Source organism: Python bivittatus, unplaced genomic scaffold, assembly GCF_059951505.1.
Source record: "Python bivittatus isolate LINGU-HERP-01145 unplaced genomic scaffold, Pbiv_v1 ctg000700_np1212, whole genome shotgun sequence".
NCBI lineage: Eukaryota > Metazoa > Chordata > Lepidosauria > Squamata > Pythonidae > Python > Python bivittatus.
In genome coordinates, this window is record NW_028277098.1 from 79,116,315 (window position 1) to 79,140,762 (window position 24,448).

The 24,448-nt window shown below is 36.3% G+C and overlaps 1 protein-coding gene across 1 annotated transcript in view; it reads right to left on the reverse strand.

Moving 5' to 3' along the window:
• The window catches only part of PTPRT (protein tyrosine phosphatase receptor type T), a 678,601-nt gene that overhangs the window by 475,829 nt on the left and 178,324 nt on the right, over positions 1 to 24,448 (reverse strand). Inside the window, exon 2 of the mRNA XM_088154570.1 lies at positions 13,376 to 13,501. Within this exon, the coding sequence (XP_088010696.1) occupies positions 13,376 to 13,501 (126 nt within the window). The remainder of the gene's footprint in view (positions 1 to 13,375; positions 13,502 to 24,448) is intronic.

A 24,448-nucleotide genomic window follows, 5' to 3' on the forward strand; every position in this document is an offset into this window, starting at 1 on the left:
GGTATGTTAGGCATTCCATCACAACAGAATTCCAACTGTGTTATAAAAAGAAGCTGATTGGCTCCAGGAATACACATTCAATCAAATATATAAGAGTTGAAGATTAAGAGGAATGCCTTTAGCTGGAGACCAGTTTAGTGCAAGACGTCTGTGACATTTTCATAGCAGGTTTGGGAGGAGGGGAAAATGATTTTGGAGATGGAATTAGAAATTTCTAATACAGGTAGTCCCCAATTTAAGAACAAGTTCTGTTCCCAATGTCTGTCCTTAAATCGAATTTGTATGTAAGCCAGAATAGTATTATTGTGTAAGTAGTATTGTGCAATGAACTCGAAGCATTGTGTATAACTTGAATCACTGTGTATTTAACTCCCTGTATTATGTTCTGTGGCTGTTGATAAGATAAAGGAAATCTATAGAGAGAGAAAAAACAGAAATACTCTGTTGCTCCTGTTTACATGAAATGAAAAGAAGGGGACCCTGAAAGTGTTGATTGGTTTGCTCTTAGAGCTGGGGGGAATTTTTCTTTTGCTTAAACAAAAAAGTAACTGGAGAAGCATTTTGAAGCTTCTTCCATTTTGAGCTACACTTTAAGAGGTTTCTAAACTCATGTTTGAGTTCGCTCCTCAGAACTTTGTTGGTATCTTTTAAAAAATCAGTATTCCAATTCAGTGAAATTAGAAAGTATTTTGACATTACTCTAATATAATTCTATATTGCCAGTAAAAAGATTAATTACACATTCATATGGATACTTCCAAGTTTTTAAAATTAAGTATAAAATTCGTTGTTCCTAAACAATGCTAAGTATTTTCACAATTGAAGATAAGAAATCAGAACTGGTTCAACTGACCTAGCTAAACATGAAGAGGTGATTAACAACAGTTGTTACTAAGGTTTTCTTTTTCCCCATGTCTTTTATATAGAAAAAGGACAGGGGAAATATCAGAGGACAATGTTCAAATGCTTAAAAAAATATGTTGCTTGTCTTTGAATTCCATACCCCACATCATTTTTATCATAAATTACATCTGTTCCCATAATTCAGTGAAAATCATATTAAAAAAGCATAAGCAGAAGTTCTAGACAATTAGAATTCACTGAGCAATGCTGTTTATTTGAAAAGTCCTCCAAATGCAGAAAATTACTTTACTTCACTTAATTTTCCAATATTTTCTAATAAACAAAAATGCATTTATATTTTTCCCATCAGAGCTGCAAAACAAGAACTAATTTACAATATTACAATCTAACTCTCATGGGATTACAGATACAAATTATCAGTCACTCATTTCTAACATTTCTAACAAGGCAGGACAATATAAAATGGGTGTTCTCTGTTTGGATGACATTTGCATATTCGTTTAGCTTTTTAAAATACAACCAAGAAAATGCTGCAATAGGTCTCTGATGCTTAATATTAGCCACCCTGAAATATTAATGTAGTTGTGTATGTTTTTTTCCCCCGCTTGCACTCCTCCCCACAGAGGCAATCAGCACTTTTCATATCTTTCTCACATATTCTAAAACCTTTCCCTACTTTTGTCTATCTCCTAAGCTAAGATGAGATCTCTTGGATGCAGAAAAGGAAGCTGGTGGTCAACTATTTTGGCTGCATACAGTTTTGCATAATTTGGGAGATAAGGGGACCAGATTCTAATATTGTGGAGCTATTAAAATAGCAAAAGCTTTGCCCATTGGGAACAGCACAGAAACAGTTATCTGAAGGGAGACAGTTAAAAAAAAAAGAAGGATTAAGTCAATGACCTGGACATATTCTTGCATCCCCAAGGAGTCTTCTGCCATATACTCCGGCTCCAACTGCTAAAGAGATATCTGCTGGATGATAGGAAGGTGGAGTATGTTAGCCCAATATGCTACTTCTAAACATGCCAAAAAATGGGATATTTTTAAAAATGGCACAGGACTCTCAAAATACAAGCCGAGGTATATTCTTCCCTTTATATCTCCCCTTCTCTGCGAGGACACATCCTTGAGTTTTTGATGCGGATACTATCCAGATAATGGTGATAATAGGAAGGTGCTAACTTTCACAGCCAGAAGTGTTCACTTCTTGATTGCTTTTGCTGAGGAGAAGGGGGAAAGCAGACTCAAAATAGTTCAGGCCTACCATTTAACACAGCTAGGGTGTAGTGATTTTATGGATCCTAAGGAGAACCATTCATTCTGGGCCATTAAAAGACTCCCTGAGAATCTCACTTTCATAACATAGTTCTCTCCCCCCACCCCACGTTCTTAGGGGGATGGCATCTGCGGGCAATTGATGAACTGTCTCTGAAGCTCTGTGGGTGATGTATGATTTCAGAAGAAAAGTGCTTCTGGCATGTACAGTGGATATGAAATGTCCTTGTCGTTGTTTTGGGCTTTCCCCCACACAATAGGGAAATATGTGTGGGGAAATATCTGAATTGCCAGAAAAAAGAATTGATCGTTCAATTTCTTCTTTATTAGTAAATGATGTGATAGTTTTAAAGTATTAATAACCAGCTTTTGGAAGACACATACTAATGCCCTTAGAGTTTTTTTCAAGTTACCCTTTAATGTGCAAAATTTATCGTATTTTTCATCCTGTGTGCAATATATTTTTTATGTTTAGCAGAGTGATCCTAATGTGACTGGGTCAACCCAGGCTCAGGGAATTTTATGTTCTTCTATCCTCCAGTACCTCTTATGTTGAATCAGTGAAGGCTGCAGAGTGGAACAGTGCTTTTCAAACTTGGAAACTTTAAGACGTGGACTTCAACTTCTGGTTAAGGACCAAGAATTCTGAGATATGAAATCCACAAATCTTAAAATTGCCAAGTTTGATACACAGTTGCAGGAAGTAGAGGAAGAAGACAATGTACTATTCTCCAGAATTACAACATGAGGCTAATATGCCTAAGGGTCCAGATGGATTTGAAATAAGACTTTGAAATTAATTATAAGAATCCTTCCCATGGGAAATTGCTGTTGTTTGGATTCCTTGTGGGGGGGGGGGGACAAACATGATAGGATGGGACTTTGAAGGTTGGACACTAGAGGGAACTAGAAGAAACTGAAGATTACAATTAAAGGAAAAGAATTCTTAAAGTTGACTTGTTAACACAGAATGGACAAAATACATTAACGTTGGACATTTTGAAATATATTTGTGAACAATGGACTTAGAAGTTAATTTTAAGAATGTCTGTCATCATAGATGGTGTGTAAATGATGCTACAGAGGAGGAACTAGCTCTACTGGACAAGACTGAAATTTATTTGAATGTGGATTTAAAAATGATAGGCTACAAGAACAATATGGAAAAAGATGATATACTGGATATGCAAATGAAAACCAGTTGATGTTTTAAAAATTAAGAGGGACATACAAATAACAAACCAGAAGAGTGATTTGGATAACTTTTCTATACTAGATTTACAAAAGAGACCTGTTAAAGTTTTGAAGGAATTTCTAAGAAGGGACAAAGAAACAATGAAAAGAAATCAAGTTCTAAGACATTATTTGAAGGGGTTAATAAAATCAAAACTGTACAGGGAAGGAATATAAAGTTGGTTTATTTGATCAAGGTTAAAATAGATTTGTAGTTATCTCTGGTAACCCTTAATGGACTTTTGCTGACCAGGAATGAATGATGAGGTTTTAAGATTTTGTTTATAGTAAAGACATGAGATATGGGAAGAATAATTTGTTTAAGTGGTTTTGTATGTAGCATACTGGCCCAAATGCATCAAAACTGGTACTGAACCAGGGAATGCTATATATGTGTCATAAATGCAATTAGGTCTGGTGACCTTCTCTATCTTATTAAAAAGTGTTATGTGAAAGCTCTGTTTGACCAAAGCCATGATGGGCAGTATCCGTAGGCCCATTTGCTGATAATTGTGACATAAGGAAAATTGCAACTTGGAATGTAAGAAGGGTAAATAATCAAAAAACACAAGTTGGGAAGGGAAGGGAAGGGAAGGGAAGGGAAGGGAAGGGAAGGGAAGGGAAGGGAAGGGAAGGGAAACATATAAGCTGTGTGTCATTGAAATTAAGAAAAAGAGGCAGGATATAATAGATCTGAGTGAAGGTAGCATGACCTTGTGGAGCAGAACTGATGAATCCATGCAAAGAAATGAAAATGTAGATTTAATTATGAATATCTACAATATATCTTGGAAAATATGTCATCTAAGTTGTTGTGGGTATGTATGAAAGCAGGAATTCACAGCTGGAGATAGTGATGTTCCAGTGAATGGTGACACAGTAACAGTAATTTTTCTCATGTTTACTGGTCACATTTTTAAAAGGTTTGTTGTCAATCTCATTGACAACAACTAGGGGTGAATTTTAAGAAAAATTGTGCACACTTTGAATGAGTGTAATCGAGAGAGAGAGAGAGAGAGAGATTCATTCATTCATTCATTCAGGGAGAAAACAATGTTGCCAGTTCATTACCAAAAAGTGAACATATATCAGAAATCCAAGAATATAAATCTGGGGTTACACTGTCATTACAACACTGAAGAATAATTTTATATACTGTCCCTCAGGCTTGATAAATCCACAATTCTTCATATATACCAAGTTTGTATATAGAATCCAAAAGTGCATTCACATCTTTAAACTGTATTGAACTGAGTAACATCATAATAACAAAAAATATGGATTTTTTAAAAGATTTTTTTATCCTGCCTTTATTATTTTATAAGTAACTCAAGGCAGTGAACATGCATAATATTCCTTCCTCCTCCTATTTTCCCCACAACAACACCCCTGTGAGGTAGGTTGGGCTGAGAGAGAGTGGCTGCCCCAAAGTCACCCAGCCAGTTTTCATGCCTATTATAGCAAATTGGAATTATATTGATTATATTGCATTTGATATCAATTAAACTGATATTATAACAAATTGGAACAACAACCCCTTAATGTATGAATAAGTAACCTCTCACTTATTTTACATTTCCAAAAACAATGAGATTGACAACAAACCTTTTAAAAATTTGACCAGTAAACATGAGAAAAATGAATTAGCCTCATGTTAAGATTACAAATACTTAACATTTCTTAAGATCCTAAAGAACCACAACTGAAACAGTAAATAATCCACCATCAGGGGTGGCGGATGGGGAGAAAGACTAAACATATCATAGCAATTCTCAAAGTCTTTCTGGAATAGTCAGATCTTATTTGTGCTCATAGTGGTATTTTTACTTGTTTGCTTCCATTCTTTAGAGTAGAGTTTCTCAACCTTGGCAACTTTCAGATGTGCGGACTTCAACTCCCAGAATTCTCCAGCCAGCAAGCTGAGGAGGAAGCTGGCTGGGAATTCTGGGAGTTGAAGTCCGCACATCTGAAAGTTGCCAAGGTTGAGAAACACTGCTTTAGAGAAACTGAAGTCAAAATACTATATATACCCAATGACAAAGCTGAACCCCTTTCATCATATGACAGCCATAAAAGAATGTCTAGAGGTTTGTCCTTCCCATTGAAAAGTTCTTAATATCTTATTAATTTATATTTATATAATTATTCATAAATCAAATGTAGAGGCTGCCCATTCACAGCAATTCTGAGCAATACAAACAACTGCAATAAGGAAGTGATCATGGTGGATTAAAATACCAAACACACTAATGAACATTCCTAGCAGCAACGTATGTTTCCTAACCTAGTACCTGGGGGGAAAGTCAGGTCTTCAAGGCCCATTTAAAGAATGGTAGGGTTGGGGAAACTCAAACCTCCACGGGGATACTATTTCAGAGGGTAGGTGCCACAAAAGAGAAGGCATGCTGCTTGGAACAAGCCTCCAGTATCAGCTATTATTGGATGGGCAGAAACAACAGGATAAATGTGGTCCCTCAGACAGCCAGACCTTAAGCCTGCACACATCAATATTTCTGTAAATCAAGGAAAAAAGAAAAACAGCTGGCTGATGTAAATCTTAGAAAAACTGAAAAAGCCATTTTTAATTTATTTATGGATAAATGTATAAGGAATGATTGTGGTGACATTAAAGGTGAGTGGTTTGGAGACAGGAATGTGCAAGTACATTGGTATGCAGACAGTGCTATGTTGTTGACTGAGAACCCAAATGATTTGTCATGAATATAAGATAGTACAATGCACTGTGGAGTACGGTTCTGAAAATTAATATATCAAAGATCAAGGTAGTTGTATTTGTCATAGAACTTTCAGTGAACAATGGCAAGTGTTACATACAGTACATAGAACTATAGCAAATAGATTGAATTTATATCCTTTTTTAGAACACTCACTAAATATGGAAAAATATATTAAAATATGTGCAAAAACTGGTAGAAAGTGGGTAGGATGGGTCTGTACAAGAATTGAATGTCTGTTGAAAAAAAAATTGTGTAGAAGAATGTCCTTTTGCCCACTTGTTATATAGAAGAAAAAATTAGTCATGATAGGAAAACCCTAAAATAAGCTGAATACAGTAGAAATGGGGAAGAGATAGAGTCAAGAACAAATAGTGCTGAATGATGTTAGACTACATACAGATGTGAGTGACCAAAATAAAAGAAATACAATGAAATGGTTTAGACTTACTGGGAGTATGAATGAGGCTGAAATGCAAAAACAAATACTTGAAGGAAGTGACTTGTTAGATCTGAAAGCAGCACTTAAGACTAGGATCATGAATATCTCACAATGAAAAGTAGGCAATGATAGAGTACTGATATGACTCAACCAAGAAAACAGCAAGGGAAGATAGACTAAAATTCTATTTGACTCCCCAATAACTAGCTTTTGGGGGGGGGAAACATTAATAGAGAATTCATTGAAAAGGAAGGTAAGTGCGGCAAGGAAATCAATATTTGTTTCTTAATCCTCTAATTAAGCAATTCTTTGGTTTCCAACCCTCAGGAACCTATTACAAAAACTATTTACTTGTAATGATCAAAAACAAATTATCCTATAAGTTCTTTGGGGTTGACAATGAAACGACTTAATCGGTTCTTGGTTTTCTGTGATTTAATGAAGAAAGAAAAGAAAAGAATTGAATGCATTAAAGCCCTTCAGGTAACCTGTGACAAAGGAAAACACATTGCATTGATACACTTGTATCATTATATTGAATGCTCAGAGGAATTGAAAAATGCCACAAGTATGTAGCTGAATGACATGCTTTGCTCAAGGCTTTTTCTTTAAAAAGGTTTATATTAAATGTATTTAGAGTTAATTCTGGTCCAGCATCTCTAACTCATAATCAAACAAATAAATAAAGCCATATTCTTCAGCATATGTAGCAGTGATTTTTGGAAGGCTACTATGGACAAACCAAAACCAAAGACTAGCATGCTGGCTGGAGAATTCTGGGAGTTGAAGTTCACACATCTCAAAGTTGCTGAGGTTCAGAAACACTGGCCTAACCGAACAGCACATATACTAAAAATAAGAATACATATCCCTCACCATGACAACTCAAGAACAGACATTGCAATTCTATGGACCTGTGCATACAAATGGTGAACGATCTAGATTTTATCACCAATGGTGTGATGTAAGTTGACAGAGTTGTATGCTTCTGTAAGGTCTTCTAATTCCTCAGAATCAACTTCTAAACAAAATCACATATTAAACTAGCATTTACAGGATCTGCTCTCTAGAAATCATTCAGGAAGGTCCTGGGTTTCAGTTATTACCCCTGTTTTGACAATGACTATATGCAACCTTCATGAGGTGATGGACTCTCCTTCATTGGAGATGTTTAAACAGAGGTTGGATGGCCATCTTTCAGGGATACTATAGTAGTGATTCCTATGTTGGGCAAGGATTGGGCTGGATGATTTCCAAGGTCCCTTCCAATTCTAGAATGCTATGATTTTATGATCATAACTGGAAATTGTTAGAACAATTTGATAGAAGGAAGATCTTAGCAAAACAAAACATAAGTTTTAGGATGGGGCTACTCTTGACCAATGATTAATTTTGCTGAAAATTAGAATGCCTTACCAGGTGGACAATAAATCCAAGTCTGATTAATTTTAAAATTATTTTTGATTTCATATCTAGAGACAAGCTATGGAGGAAACTGAAGCAGTCCTTTATAGATACTGTAGGTGCTTGTGGCTGCTCATTCAGTAGATATTGAATGCTGAATGTTAAATATTACAACACCTTTCTGACACTTGCATATAATCTTGAGGCTCAACTGTCAGAAGCAATTCCTTCCCCAGACAGGAGTAAGTCAAGGATGCATCCTATTTCCTGTTGTTTAACAGTCTATAGCCCAGCCTATCATCCATTGACTTTAAGGTTACACTGCTACCTATGTATCCTGCTGTATGCACCCAATGCAACTCTCCTCCCTCTGTTGTCCTTAGAAGAGCTTGCCATCATATAGTATAAACACAGTTCAATTGCTCATAAACCATCAAAAATTATGATTTCTGATTTTTTTTCTAAGTAGGAAGCTAAGAGTGAGCAAGTCAACTTTTTCAATCATCTGGAAGCTGTCTTTGAATAAAATAAAAGTCTTGCATGTGATGATGGCTTTACAAAGCATCACTAAGGCAAACCTTGTGGATAGATTGTGGACCTATTCAATTTCTGCCTGACAAGATATAATAATATTTAGAAGTTTGGGGAAGCACTATAGAGATACAGCAGGCACCCATTCTCCAAGAGCATCTCCATCAAAAGATCTGAGAAGATGTACCTGCTAAATACCTGTCTGGATATAATTCTTTGCAGCTGAAACTTGATTGTAACAGTTATGGATCCTCATTTGGAAAATCATTGTAGAATACAAGACTACAAGTTTCTGGGCAAGGTTTTTGCAGCTTATGTAGCACAAATTATAAAGTTCATATTTTACATTTCAATTTTGGAAACAAGTGTAGGTGGAATTGGAAACATTACATTAAATGGAAGGTTGTTGTTGTTGTTAAATACACAGAATGAACAACAAAGCTGTACCATAGAAACTAGTGTGACACTCAGCAAGTATGTGACACTTCAGCAAGGCCTGTTTCTCAGCTTTTAATTTTCCATGGACAAAAAGTCTGGGGGAGATGGGTTGCACATAAATTTAATAAATATATAAATAAATCAATATACAAGGATGGAACTGAACTCTATTTGTTTCAAATGTTATGCTTTAAATAAATATTATTTATTAACATTTCATGGACTATTATACACAGTTAAGCTAATACATTATTCCTCTGAAGCTAAGAAAAAGTAGGATTATTTTTCAGCACTGCATTTCATACTGGAACTTTAGATGCCAAGGTGCTCTTTCAACCTTCTTTCAGGAATGAGGAGCCTCTTATCAGCAAGAATTCATTCCACTACAAAGGTCTAGCAATTGATCCTCCAACCAAGTGGCTAAGTCATTTCGATGTTCCCCCAGCCATGCAGCCACTGCTTATAGATAAGTGAATCCCACAAGCTGCCTAGCAGAATATCTAAAAGGACACACAAGCCATGTCATATTGGCTAGCAGGCAGGCAGATACATTTCTAAACTGACAATTAAAGGAAGAAGAAAAAAGATTCTTGGCACACACGGAACTTCTAAGGATTAACAATAAGAATCAAACTGAAGATGAAAAGAATGTATTTGCGCTGGAAGACAAATAGAAGGTATTTCAGTCTACAAAGCTGAACATCATGGGGGACCTTTTTATGGCTGACGGCCACCCTTAATTTTTTGAGGGGAGGCAAAGTCTGCGATGGTGATGCAAAGTGGATGTTCCATATCACATTTATGGGTAGAATCAGAATTTTCATATTATTTTTCGGGTTCGGGATTTCTTCATTTAGTTTCCATTTATTAAACTGTAATAAGCCTATTTTAGGATTTACAATATATGTGCTATGATTCCCATCTCAAAATGGAAAGCAAGCAAATAACTGATTTTGGGGATGCGTGCTCCTGCAGGGTGCTCTGGGCTCTGCTTAAAAGAGGCTGGGATTTTTAAGTTGCCCATCCCTCTTTAGAGCAAATGCATGTCTATATCACCTTAAAACAGAAGTGTACAATCTGATACTCCACAGATAGCTGCAGCCTTCCAAAATGTTGGCTGAATCCCCTTGGTCCCCAAAAGGTGCCATTAAATTATACTTTTTAATGTTACAGAATGAGAAATTATGAAATGTATAGGTTGTAGTTGTGTTAATGTAATAAAACATAAATGTAGACTCTTTTTGCCCTGGCCCCACCTATTTCCGAGGACCCACCTAGTTTTCTACGCTTTTCCAAAACGCATCTCTTCCTAAAAGCAATGCTTCATTGCAAAATGAATATTTCATAAAAATTAAAATTTATGTCTACTTTATTGCATTAAGATTCTTTGCATATCAACTGACAATAATATTTTATTGCACTGTTTTTAAAGTTCCATAAAGGAACATGTTCTTGGCCATGTTCCTTTATGGAAGACAATTAGCAACAAATTATTGTGAGCTACCCTGACTCAGTCCAGGTATATTATTTCGGGGACAGTGAGCTAAAGAGTGTTAGGACATGACCAATATATGATATTCATGGGGGTGTGCCTCGAAGAATAACTCGAGTAAGAAAATCATGGAATTCAGTATCAATCCAATTTTCTTCATAGCAGAATAAGTGAATACATTGTACCACTTAGAATACAAATAACTAGTCGTGAAATATTATTCATGAACTGAAAAGGAACAGCTATTGTACATTTTTATTCTGCCTGGTCTGACATACTTCCTGCATTCATCAGCATAAATGTGCTTTGAATATGGTCTACCAAGGACATTAGATAGTGTATTATTAAACCAACAATATGAACAGTGATCACTATTCTATTTGCCTTCCTCTATCCCAACTGTCAAACTAAAGACAGAACACTTGGCTATTTTCATGTTTCTAGCTGAGGACAAGTTATAATTTATTACATTTTCAGTTAAAATCACCTTAAATGAAAATTATAGACATTAATTAATGTATTCTCCAAAAGCTAGCACTGGTATCAACAAGATTCTAGGACAAAGAAAAGCAAAGGTAGATGCCTTTCATTACTGTGGTAACCTTACCTTACATCTTTGCAAATGTCTATCCAAATACATTGCTTCCCCCCCAAATACTAATTCGAATTCTCATTGGACTAGTAAATATGTGTCACACTGTTTGCACTACAGCTGTTCCCTGTTTGTGTTATATACAAACATATGGCATAATGTCCAAATATATGTATGTATGTATGTATGTATGTATGTATGTATGTATGTAAGAAAAAATGTACCCTCTTGATACCAAGAAAGATAATTATCATACAATTTGATTTTCATTAAAACTATCTTTGGTTCTCACTTCCTTGAAAATATTATGTTCATCTGATTTGGTGAGTACTATGGATGTTTCTTAATTTGCCATCTCATGAAGAGCTATGGCTCTACTGAGCCTGAGGGGTAGCAAAAAGGATAATTTTTATGTAAATGAAAAGAAACTTACTGTCCTGATTATAAGAAATGGAACCAGGATATGAGCCTATCATCTATCTTTGAAAAATCTCTGTTCTAATAATGAGAAAATTAAGCAATGTGTTTCTATAATATATGGCCTATATTTAATAAGGACTGAATACATTTTATATTGCTATTAATAGTTATTGTATGTATCGTTTATTTTTTCTGTTGAATAGTTTTCTTTTCTGTAGAGTCCTTGGGATTCTCTGAGCTTGGTTGTTTTCTTGCTGATATTTCATTACCCAACTAGGGAACATCTTCAGTGCTAGAAGGGAGTGGGGTTTGCTCTCTGTTCATATACAATAGATTGTCCTGCCAGTGTTGGAGGGGGTGTTGCTTTTTTCTTGCTGGTTCCTACATTAGACTGTTGTTTACTGCTTGATTGTTCAGCTGAGTTGGTAGTTCATTGATTAGGGTATTGTTTACTGCTTGGTTGTTTGTCTCGTGTTAATCCTGGTGTTAATCCCTGCTTATCTGGGTGTTGATTGCTGGCCAGGAGGTATTCTGGTCTTTTTGTTTCCTTTTTATTGCCTCTTTTGAATGGTGTGTAAAATGTTGTTTATCTCTGTGTGCCTGTTGATGGCTGACTTGTCTGAAAACCAAGCTTCCAGGAATTCCCTCATGTTTTTGGATTTAGTGTGGTCTAAGTTTTCTTTTCTTTTTCACATTTAGTGTATTTTAATCACCATAACATCTATCTTTTTCCTTGACTTTATAACTATTATTAGTGTCTTTCCCCCCCTGTTGGTGCTGTAGTTTTTGTGAAAACAACAAGGCAAGGAAAATGAGAGATATTTTTGATAAAATAAAAAGTGTAAAAAAATGTAGAACTAAGGTAGGAATACTCAAAAGTAATCATGAAAAAGAGCTAATGGAGGCAAATGGAAATAAAAGATTACAAGACTATACAGAAATTCTTTATGAATTCAATGATAGAATAATATCATTGAAATAACATTTATTCCAAAATCAACTCCACTAGAAAGAGAGGTTTGATGGGCAATGGGAAAGCATCAGAAAATGGATACAGTGGATGGACAGGGTCAAAGAAATCATAGGATTATTTCTGGACCAGCTATGGGTTGTTGATAATAAGTCAAGATGATGAACATTTGGCCAGACATCATAAATTAAGACATACTTAATGGTTCCCAATTAAATCTAGAAATTATAAATCTAATAAATCATATAAAGAGTGAATAAAATCCAAACCAACATTAAAAGAACAACGATGTCCTGGTTAAACAATTAAACAAAAAGGGGAAAAAACCTATTCATTTTGACTTCACAAAAGCTTACCTTCAGGAAAAGGTAGCTATAAAAGAATGTCTAAACATATTTCTCAAAAGAAAGAATACCAAAGCTTGGCAAATAGAGAAAATATTTTCTTGTGGTCATGAACTGAACCAGGTTACTGGCAGACCCACCAAAAAAATGAAAAACAAACAAACAAACCTTTCTAGCAGATCTCAATAACAAGGCACACACATCCAAAGCCATTTACTATTTCATAATCAGAAATCTGAAGTATGTCCAGAAACAGAAAGACAACCAGTTGAATTAGATTGACCCTGAGTATCTTGAGTATCTATTTCCCATTTCAAAACACCAATGTCACCAATAAAAATAGTAGAAACTGAATAACTACCTTAGGGTAGTACATTTTTTACATGAATAGAGAAAAGTTGGAAATCAAAATCAACATACTGTAGAAAGAAATTATTGAGAAACATCTGAAAAAGTATATACTCTGATTGTCAAACAATGCAAATTGTTGTAACTATGATGTGCTAATTTTTACCAACTTTCTATAAAATTGCATGACAAACTTCTTACAATCTCATTAACCAGTATTTTTCTGACATTGGAAAATTTAAAAATGCTTAAAGGTTTTCTTGTCTACTATGCTTTGTACTTACCAGTTGGGACAGCTGGATCCATTGTTGGTTTCTCCCAGGTATTAATCTGTTCCCAGGTAAATCCATTGGTCCCCAGTGCCACACTATAACCACAGTTACTGTAATGTTCATCAAACGAACAACCGCCTAAGGAGAAAAGAAATGAATAAATACTTCTGCCATAATTACTTCTATCTCATCATGTTACTCCATTTAAATTACTGCCTGTTATAAAAACCCTGCAAGGCAAAAATAAAATGAATTTCTACTGCATTAAATTCTTGCAGTTGCCCTAAGAGAATATAGCAAAGATTTCTAGATCTTTAATGTATATTTGGAACATATGGACCTGCCTTTTTTAAATTTGATTTTTTTTTTCCCCTTAGATCACTTTTTGAGCCACAGCATTAAATCTTTACAATCCAGACAGTGGTGTCATATGCCAAGCATTAATCTGAAGATTTGTGTTCACATCTCAGTTAACTGTCCTCCAGGCACTGTGCAGTAAAACCTAATGTTCATAAAAGATCATGTACAGTGGAAGGAGACAGCTTCATCTTTGGATAAGCAGCACATTAAAGTTTGACACTCTTCTACCACTTTCATTTCAGTTTGTAAGCACAAAGGAAAGAATGTTAAGAGTTATAAAATATCCCAGGTTTATGTACTTTTCTGTGGTCAGTCTTAGGCATGGATACAGGTAGTTCCCAGTTTAAGAACAAGTCCCGTTCCCAAGGTCTGTCCTTAACTCAAATTTGTATGTAAGCTGGAACAGTATTATTGTATAATACTGTATAAGTAGTATTGGGTAATGAACTCAAATCATTGTGTATTTAACTCGAATTTTGCTACAATAGGCTCCGTTCTTAACTATGGGTTGTCCGTAAACAGGGCATTCTTAACCTGGGGACTACCATATTTATAACATGGAAGTCACTGCTATGCTTCTACCTGTGGAAATCATTTCTACTGATGGAGTAAACCTCTTTTACACCCTCAGAAACTGTTCCAGCTGGACTCCAACACTGTTTACAAATTTGTGAGGATACAGGGGGAGAGAAAAGGACCAGCTTCCATTGTCTAGGTAGATATCCAGTAACAATATATATTTTATCTAGTTATACTGTTTGTGTTCAGAACTTTTCACAAGAAGAACACATACATGTGTTAGGGAATATAACTTATATGAACTCAAGCCTTTGCTGGCTTCTGATTGGCATCTAGCTGGCCACTGTGGGACCAGATAGGACTTTTTGATCAGATCCTGTTTTGCACAGTGACCTACCCAATGTGTCCAGGAAGTAGATCTGAATGCAGTAATGTCCCTCATAATCACTTATCACAACTGTAGGAGGAGAGCCATCTTTGTCTACAGTAGAAACTGAAGGAATCTGATAGCACCTTTTCAGATTAATAAAAATTTATTAATAGGCATAGCCAGAGATGTTGTGAGTCAGGCAGCTTACAAATTCAGTAATTAAATAAATAATAAAGCAAGCTTGCTTCATAAGCTACAGGTCACTTCCTCAGATACATGGAATGGCTACTGATGTAGGATTTACATTGGGATGAGAAAGGGGGAAGGGGGAAGACAAGTTGGTTAAGCAGATGCAGGTTATATGTGAGACAGATTAGTTTATCAAGTATCAATAATAATGTGTAAAACAACTTTTTTTTTTTTTTTTGCTAAGGCTTTTAAACAGCCTGAAACTTTGTGATGTATTTTAGTTCAGCAATCTCTTGCTCACTGGTGCTGTTAAAGTCTCATTTTTCCAAAACAAACACTTTGAGATGTTTGTTCTCATGCAATTCTACGCAGGACAAATGGACTCTATATAGGACAAATGGGACAAACTTCGTGCGAAAGAATTAATGGACACAAGTTTGTCATCAGGATTCAGAACCAGGACAAAGTCAGAACATTTCAACTTCCCAGGACACTCTTTTGTAGATCTCCCTGAACGGTGTAGAAAAAATACAATGCACTGCCAGAAGATACAAGTCCTTCTGTCTTAATAAATAGGGGAAGGCTTGGATACAACCAATTACTTCTGAAAGCTACCTTAGGGAAATCACTAGAGTCTTCACCTTTGTTGTACAAGCTTGTCTAATGTGTATAAGAAAAAAATCAAAACAGAATGCATCAAATCCACCATCCCAATTCCTTTTTTTTCCCCTAAGAAATGGGTTTAATCATCTGACATGGTAATTATAATATCATTTGCTTCCTCTTCCCAAAAGACACTCAATAGGAAACTCTTTTCACTCTGTAAATTTCAGAAAATGCATAGGGCAAATTAGTATTGCTGAAAGGAACCACCGACTTGCTCTGCTGTGCTCAATGCCAAGAAACAGGGCTGAATAGAGATGTGATTTGACCTCTTATTCCTTGCTGAGAGCCACATGCTTGATAATACATAGTGTAAGTAGCCTAGAGTGGCGGTGCATTGTTATTGGACAACAACAGAGTGTCAGCAGAAGGGCCCTTCAAGTTCTCTCTGTTCAGCATTCACCATCTGCTTTATTTTTTAGCTTTGTAAGGAAACAAAAGCATACACTCATACCTATGATGCATTCAAACTGTGATTCCTTGATGCACATCCCATTTCTTTCTCTATCCAGTGGACTAAAACTATTTCTGGCTGACATTTCGAGGAATTAAAAAGGAAAAAAAAAAAAAAAAGCCAAATTGCTCATGGCTAGTTTCCTTAAGTATTTTGGTGGCTTTTGAAGGAACATAATTATGTACTTTTTCACAGGTCTAGGAAAGTTTCGAACACATGTATTCATCAGAAACTCTGCACCAGAAACAGAGGGAGGAATACTCACAGAAAAGAGATAGGACTGGCAATTAAGTTGTAGCTTGGTCTGCCTTTTCTATGCTAGGTTGAAATATTTTAACAGTAAAAATATTTTTAATAAATATGATAAATGTGCAGTTTAAATTTCCTCTTAAATTAATTTTTTTCTAGTTTAATTTACATTGTTGATTTATTGTTGCACTGAATTCTTCAAGCTGAACATAATTGCAGGTAATGTCAAGGACATATCCAAGTAGAGGATTTTGTTGTTTATTTTTTACTTCTGGGTATAGCCTAAATTTCTGCTGTTTTTCTGACAATTTCACATCTCAGTACTGAGATTTTCATGTATACCAATCTATTTTTTGAAATATGTCATCAGCTAACATAAGCATTGGCATGCTTTGGGGAAAAACCTACATATCTTAGTAACATAAACAATATTTTAAAAGTCTTAGCTGAAGGTGGGAAAGAAAAACAGATCATAGTTCTAGGAGAGATTATATTGCAAGCACATTTGTCCCTACCTATTTTCCATCTAAAAGTCATTAGTAAAAATGATATTGGATAATATGCTCTTCATGAACACATGCAGATCACTATTTGATAAGAAGATGGTTTCTTGCTCCTAGCAGTTAAACTTATGGGCAAAGCATTCAAACAAATGCCTAACCATTAACAGGAAATAAATCCACAAAGTGATTGTGTGAAATTTTACCAGATCAGTAACAGCAATAGCAGAGCAATAAACAAAGCTGATATGTATGAAAGGGAGATGCCATTAGAAGATTTAAATTAGTAGACTGTCATCACAATAGTCAAGATAGTCAGATCCCAAGATGGAAATTATCTCTAAACAATGGCTGCAACTTTCATTCTGGAAGTTGTCATCTTAACATGTATTCTGTATAAATACACAGAGCCATTGTTCAATTGCTTGTGATCTACTATTGTAGTAGTAACATTATTTCTTGTTTGGAATCCAAGTACTCACTGCAACCAATGTCCTACCTTCCATATTCCCCCTAAGGTTGAAATCTCTTGCTAAATTCCCAGGAGTATAGATTGCTTTAACAACATAATTAAATGTATCTACATCAGGTCAGAATTTAATTGCTTGTCAATATCATAATGTAAGCCAAGTAAATAAAAGAGAATACAATGACATAATTATCTCATGAAGCAGATAACTGCTCCGGATATGAAAAATACTTACTTTTTAATATCAGCTAATTAGAAATGACATTGGTATCTCAATTATGGACAATCAAAGGATTAACAGATTTTAAAAGCACTAAATAAAGGACCAGAGGATAGGGTATGCTGGTATATAGGGAAACTTTCCTTACCTTATAGAAGCTGAGAACATTATAAGAAAACTGTCACTTTTAGGAAAGGCCTTTTTCTTTTATTCAACAACTGAACATTCTAAGTTCATAAAATTATGACCAACTTTTGCTTTGTTTTTCTGGCAATCACAGAGAATCCCACTCACTGCACCATTAAGAGGTCTGACATGTTAATTTTTTTCCTATCTGGGTATGTGCTTTAAATGAAATATGAAATAAAAGCAGTTGGAATGTTATTTGTAGGAAAGGAGAAGAGGGCAGATAAGTTTTATGAGATTTCCCCCTTTCAAAAGAGGAAATTATTCTTGTTTGCTAATACCAAGATAAACATGCAGTTTACTGAACACAAGAAGGGGCTTGTTGAATCACAGGAAATATTCCTGTGTCCACCATCCAATACTGGCCAGGGAGATTTCATAAAGATTCATCTTCATCTTTCCTCCAGATCCATATAGTAGCATATACAGTACTATTACATATACAATACTTTTTGCTCCAATTTTATCCCCATGTCATCTCTGTGAAATAGACGTGGCTGAGAGACAGTAACCGGTCTATACTCACCCAGTGACTTTCCATGCTGAAAGTGGCTAATTTTCATTAAATATTTTAATTGCTGCACAACACTGACTTTGGGCAGTCCACAACTCTTCTACTATTGTTTAATTTTTGGCAATGTGTGCCAGATGAAAACGTTTTTAGACACCAACCTTGCAGTGTGCAATTTAAACTTCTAAGCCTTTCAGCAGAGATGTTCATAGGTTCAACTATGTATGTTCACTTGGTATCTACTCTCCAGTTATTTGGTATGGAGGCTGGTTCCATATTTTAGTTGAACAGAAACAATCTATGCATACATATCCATCACACTATTCCCTTTCAGGACAAGCAATACTAGGTAAGGGGCAAAAAGGGGGTAAGAGATGGTTAAGACAAAGAAATTAAAAGCATAAGCTAAGACAAGGAAATATAATTAAATCTAGTTCACACCAACACCATTTATTATACCTCTCCATATGTTGTCATCCTTGAAAAGCATTCTTGCTTCCACTGTATCCATACACTGCTTCCTCTGCTACCTTTCACTCTTTAAACTTCTCACCTCTCTTTTTGAAGATCTCATCAATTCTATCTAACCATGACTTTCTTCATTCCCCCCCCCTTCCTCTTTAGCCTTTCATTTGGCCTTTATATCTTTCTTATGATTCTGTCCTCATAAATTCTTTCTGTATGACCAAATGACCACAACATCGTTCTTTTATACTGGTCATTTGCTGTTGTACGGATCCACATTCTTGATCTAACTCTTCTGGTTTACCACACAACATTTCTGAAATAACCCATTCCCATTCCTTTCAACTTTTTTTTCTCCTGACATACACAACTCTCACCTCCCAATAACAAAGAGAGCCAAACACACTCTTATGCATAGCCATTTTCTTTTCTTTTGACATACTTCGGCTCCTCCCAACAGATCACATACTACCTACTCATTATCTCTTTACCAGCATTTGCATGTCTCATCCCCCCCCCCTTTTTTTTTTTGGCTGCCTCTGCTGCATGTGAATACAAGTAGCATAACCCAATGACCCACATCGATCCCAACTCTTCCTCCAATTGCTCCAGTTCCAGTACCTCCCCCTTCCTGTTACTGCTGCTTTGGCCATGTCTGAATTCCAGCACAACAAAATCCAAGAGCCCACAACTACCCACTCCAACCCCCAATCATCCCAGTGTCATCTTGTTCCTCATCTTTCCCTCTACTATGACCTCTGCCTCACTTGAATGCAAGCACAACACAAATCCAGAACTATCATCTTCCTCCCACTTCCTTTCACTGCTTCTGCCTCAAGCTTAAATGCAAGTCTGTACCCTCCTTCCTATGATTGTCCTCACACAAGAACTTTCTTTCCCTTTCCCCTCACTGCTGCTGATGCCACACTTCACTTCAAATGTGGAATAGCCCAACCAGCCCACCCACTGCTTCCCCTGATTGACCTAGGATTCCCCTTTCTTTCTCTTATCCTTTCCCACACCACAACCAGCTTTGGTTCCTTCCCAGTATTTCCCATGCTGGAATATGTTTGCCCATAACACACGTCCCAGTTCTGCAGTGGGTGGGTGCATGATTTGATTTGGGCACACACCAGCTGGATGCATAGAATGTTTTCAACTAACAACTACCCTAATCTTAGATACATTAAACTGGCTCAATCTAGTTTATGCCAACATTATCATTCTCCATGTATTTGAATGCATCATGCATATTATTTGAGGTCTCTGCTAACAACATAGCATCATCTGCATACAAATAGGTAATACATTGATGTCTAAAAACAATATACCTCTATCACCACCAAAATTATTCCTTATATATTTATCCATAAATGCATTAAGCACCCAAGGGGACATCACACATCCTTGTCCTACTCTCTGCTGAACGTTGGGCTATTTGCTACACATTCCATTTACTTTCACTCATGCTTTACTTTTATCATATATTTTATCACATCAAACAACCAATCTTCAACTCCATTTTCATGCAAAACATTCCATCATTCAAGGCTATTCATTTTAGCATACACTTTCTTTAAATCAACAAATGCATAATAAACTTTATTTCTCACATTCATACATTTCTCAAAAACCTGAAGAGAAACAAAATCTGATCTGTACATGCCATCCTGACATAAAACCACACTCCACTTCCCATAATTGTGTTCACTGTCACCTTTTTTACGTTTTTGATCAAACTCCTACAAAACCCCATCCCAGACACACTTAACAAACTGTTTAATTTTTGGATTCCTCTTTGTAGGAAACTTTGGGGAGGAAGCAGGGGTGAAATGCAGTTTAGATGAGAAGAGACAACCCAGCCCAGATGTGGCAGCTGTGGAAAGGAACCAGTTCAAGGAGACTCCATATTAATTAACTTACTATAAGTCAGGGTGAAAATTTACAGTTTTCGAGATTATGTTTTTACCTCAGATTAGTATCAAAGATTCCTTTCTGAAATCTGTGTGGTTCTTGTTTCTTTGGTTTGCCAGTGACATATTCTTTTTCTTTTATATATGGGAACAATAATGGCACTCTTCCAAATGTCCAATAGAGATGCAGTCTTTATAAAGGTAGTCCTTGAGTTATGATGGCAATTGGGACCAGATTTTCTGTCATTAAGCGAAACGGTCATAAAGTGTGATGTCACATGACTACATCACTTAGCATCAACAACCCTGGCAGTCCCCATTGCCACCACACCAGTCGTTAGGCGAGGACCCCCCCCCCAATCCAAGCCATTCCCGGCTTGGCCTCTCCCAGCCCCGAAACTCAGTAAGGTAAGGGACTGCCTCCTCTAAAACTCCCACACCCATCTCCCACTCATCTCTGCTCTTTTGGCCACCCTGCAGAGTGGCACTCCTTAGTGGTGGCCCTGGAGTTGAAGTAGAGGCCCGGGGCCTTCAGCGGTCTCAGCCAGCTGCCACCATGGTTCTCTGTTACATTCTTCTCTGTGCTGATTATCTCTATACTGATATAAATCACCAACCCAAGTCTCAGCTTGGCCAGTGATGAGACAGGCTGGCCAGGGTAGTTTAACAGGATTGGTTGGGGAGGGGGGTATAGGTTTCCCAGTCCACCATGTCTTTACTTTTTCTGCTGATATAACTCTACAAAGAATCCAACATTTGGGAAGTGTTTGGTTAATAAAAACTCATTGTTATTACCTGTTAGAACAGATCCTGATACAATTTCTTGATTTATTTTTATTTATGTATTATTTTATTTATTTATTATTAAATTTATATGCCGCCCAACTCCCCCAGAGGGTGGCTCTAGGGGAGATTTACTTTGACATCAGCTATGCCTTTTATTTTATACTACGAAGAACTTCACTGTTCTAATAATTTTAAGCAAGACAAGAAACAAACCATCTGGTCTCCCAAGAGGCAAAGAAAATGAACAACTTATCTCTCAGAATTAAGAGAGAATAACAAAAGCTCACAGGCCCATTGCAAGCTTGCAATATTCACTTATCATGACAAAGACTGAAATAACCCGTTTTACATTGCAGGCTAGTACCAATGCGACTGCTTCTTTGAAATATCTTAATTAATTTTGAACAGACCTATCATCAGTTATTGAGTCTTGCCCCTGCATTAAATGTAAACTGGTCTGGCATAAATTGAGTGCTTCCTTTGAATATATAATTGAATTTGCAGAACTGTGTGCCAGGGGGTGTTTGAATAAGTTCACAAATATGATAAAAAGGACTTCACACCATTACATCTAATTCAGTAAGTAAAATAATGGAAGGGCACATCCCAATTAGCTTTTGATTTATTTATTTTAACAAATTCCATTAGTGGAATGTTTTATAAAGTCATCCAATGTCAAAAACTCATAGACTAAAGAGTAAAGAATGCTAAACTGAAAAGGAAATTAAGTTAGGAAAGCTGGACTGATTAAAACACGTGCACCTATAAAGCAAAGGTAATAGCAATTATTGAAACAAAGAATTTCTGCTGGGTCAGCCGAAATAACGCCATTATGTTTGCATTCCTGTTTTTTCTATTCTAGCTTCATACATAATACCTGAACGTTAATGGGTTCTGCTTCTGATGGCCCTGCTGAGGCTTTCTTGCTTGAACCTAAGACTACAATTTTGGAACCTTTGCGCGGCAGCGTCCAGAACCTATGATGGATGGTGATGACTGCTGGAGCTCATTCTAACTGATCAGGGCCTTCACTTGGGCTTCAAAATCATACTTTTCCAAACTGCACTGGAAGTTCATCTTGCTACAGCACAATGGTAAAATGCTTGCCACCACAAAACACAGCCATGGTATAGCAGAATGTTTGGCACATGCAATCTAACATGGAGGAGATCTTTACTCGTATTAGCTTGTTACAGGAATAAGAAACAGACTTATAATTCCTTAAAGATGGACAAATTCATTATAAACCAAAGACCAGATACATTTGGATATCACACATATTCTTGAAGAAGAAAACTCTTGCCACATTCCTTTTTTACAATGGAACTTCTCTCAAATATGAACCCTTGTTCTTGCATATAAAACAACAATGGTGAATTCAAGTTTGACAATGTAGAAGTGAGTAAAAAGCGTACATTAAACCAAGGGTTGACAACCTGTTGCCATAGGGACATAAGGAACTTCTAAACCTCTATTTTGTGGCCTCCAAACTCCTTTCTAACTACAACAGCTAAACAGCTTGTATTTAACTGCAAGTTGTGGTAGACCAAAACCAGGTTGCCTTTCACCAAGACTATGTGACACAACTACCACATTATATATCCAGTACCTCCTGTTTTCCTACCATCTTCCAAGCTCCGTCATGTACCTGACATAGGCAACAGAACTTGAACATATGTTTGGGAAAGAAGGTGGCAGCTGGAAAGCAGGAAGAAACAGGAATTGGTTTAATGGTTGCCAATTCCTGCACTGCCCCACTCTGCTATTTCACAGGGTTTCTTTTTTCATTCTTAGTTTCAAAATTTCACATTACTGGTGGTCCTCATTTAACAACCATTTGTTCAACAACCATTTGAATTTACAACAGTGCTGAATGAGTGGTACTTAGGACCAGTCCTCATACTTATGGCCATCGCAGTGTCCCCGCAGTCATGTGATCATGATCCCAGTGCTCAGCACCTGGCACATGATTATGACATCAATGTCCCACGGTCATGTGATTGCCATTTGTTACCTTCTTTGCCAGTTTCCTACATGCAAAGTCAATGAGGAAGCTGGCAGAAAGTCACAAATGGCAACCGCATGACCTCCTCACTTAATGACCCACAATGATTTGCTTAACAACAGCAACCAGAAGTGCAGGAATTTCTGTCACTAAGCGACACAGTCATGTGATGTTGCACTTTATGACCATGTCACTTAGCGACTGAAATTCTGATCCCAATTGCCATTGTTAAGTGAGAACTACATGTACTGTAGTTTCTCTTTCCATCTCCAAAAGGGGGGAAAGATCTTAAAGTACTCCATGTTAAGATGCCTATTATTAATAGGATTGGGAATGATGGAAAAAAGTTCTTCACTCACAGCATCAGCAGAATTCTGTCTTCCAGAACTGCAATGTAAAGTAACTAAGGAAGAAGAATAAAACAGCACCAAACATTTCAAACTTCTTAGAGAAATATATTGAGTATCTTTACAACCCTTGCAAAGGCAATTTTTAGAAGATATCCTGAAGCCCTATTTGTTTATTTTATCATATCAAGAATATTTGAACAGAAGAATGATAAAAGTTCTGACAGGTTAAAGCCAAGCCAAGTCTTGTACCTTTTTTGCCCACAAAAAAGATTTTGGTTGCCAGTGAATTTCGTGCACCAGTTGATTGCATCTACTTATTTTAGCTTTCTCAAACTTTTTTCCCCACCAAGTGGGTTAGAGTTAGGGTTAGGGTTATCAATTTATGGTTGAGAGTTACCTTTGAGAATTTATGAACCCCAACTGTAATAACAACAAGAATATTGTACCAATCAATATGTCTATAGCTGGCAAAAACTTTTTGGACATGAGATTTTGACACTAGTGGCAGGCAAAAAAATAACAAGAGCTGCCAAGCCCATTCATTTTGGTAGCTTTATCTTAAATAATAATTTTTATTAGCACCACAAATATGTCATCATGAATTAACTTATTACATATTTATGCTATCTAAGAGCATTCAGAAAGCTACACATCTGATGACATTGTGCTAAAATGGATTTATGTGAAATTTATTTTAAGTTCAAGCAATTAATTTTGGGATATTTGCTAAACCTGTACACACTTATTTTAAAATGTCTAGCTCCAAGTCAGTAATCTGAACTGTAAAATAATGCTTTAAAATCCAAGAGAAGAAAAGGGCTGAAACATTTTAGAGTAGGTTTTGTATGTCTAATCAGAACTTATGATACTTTGGTT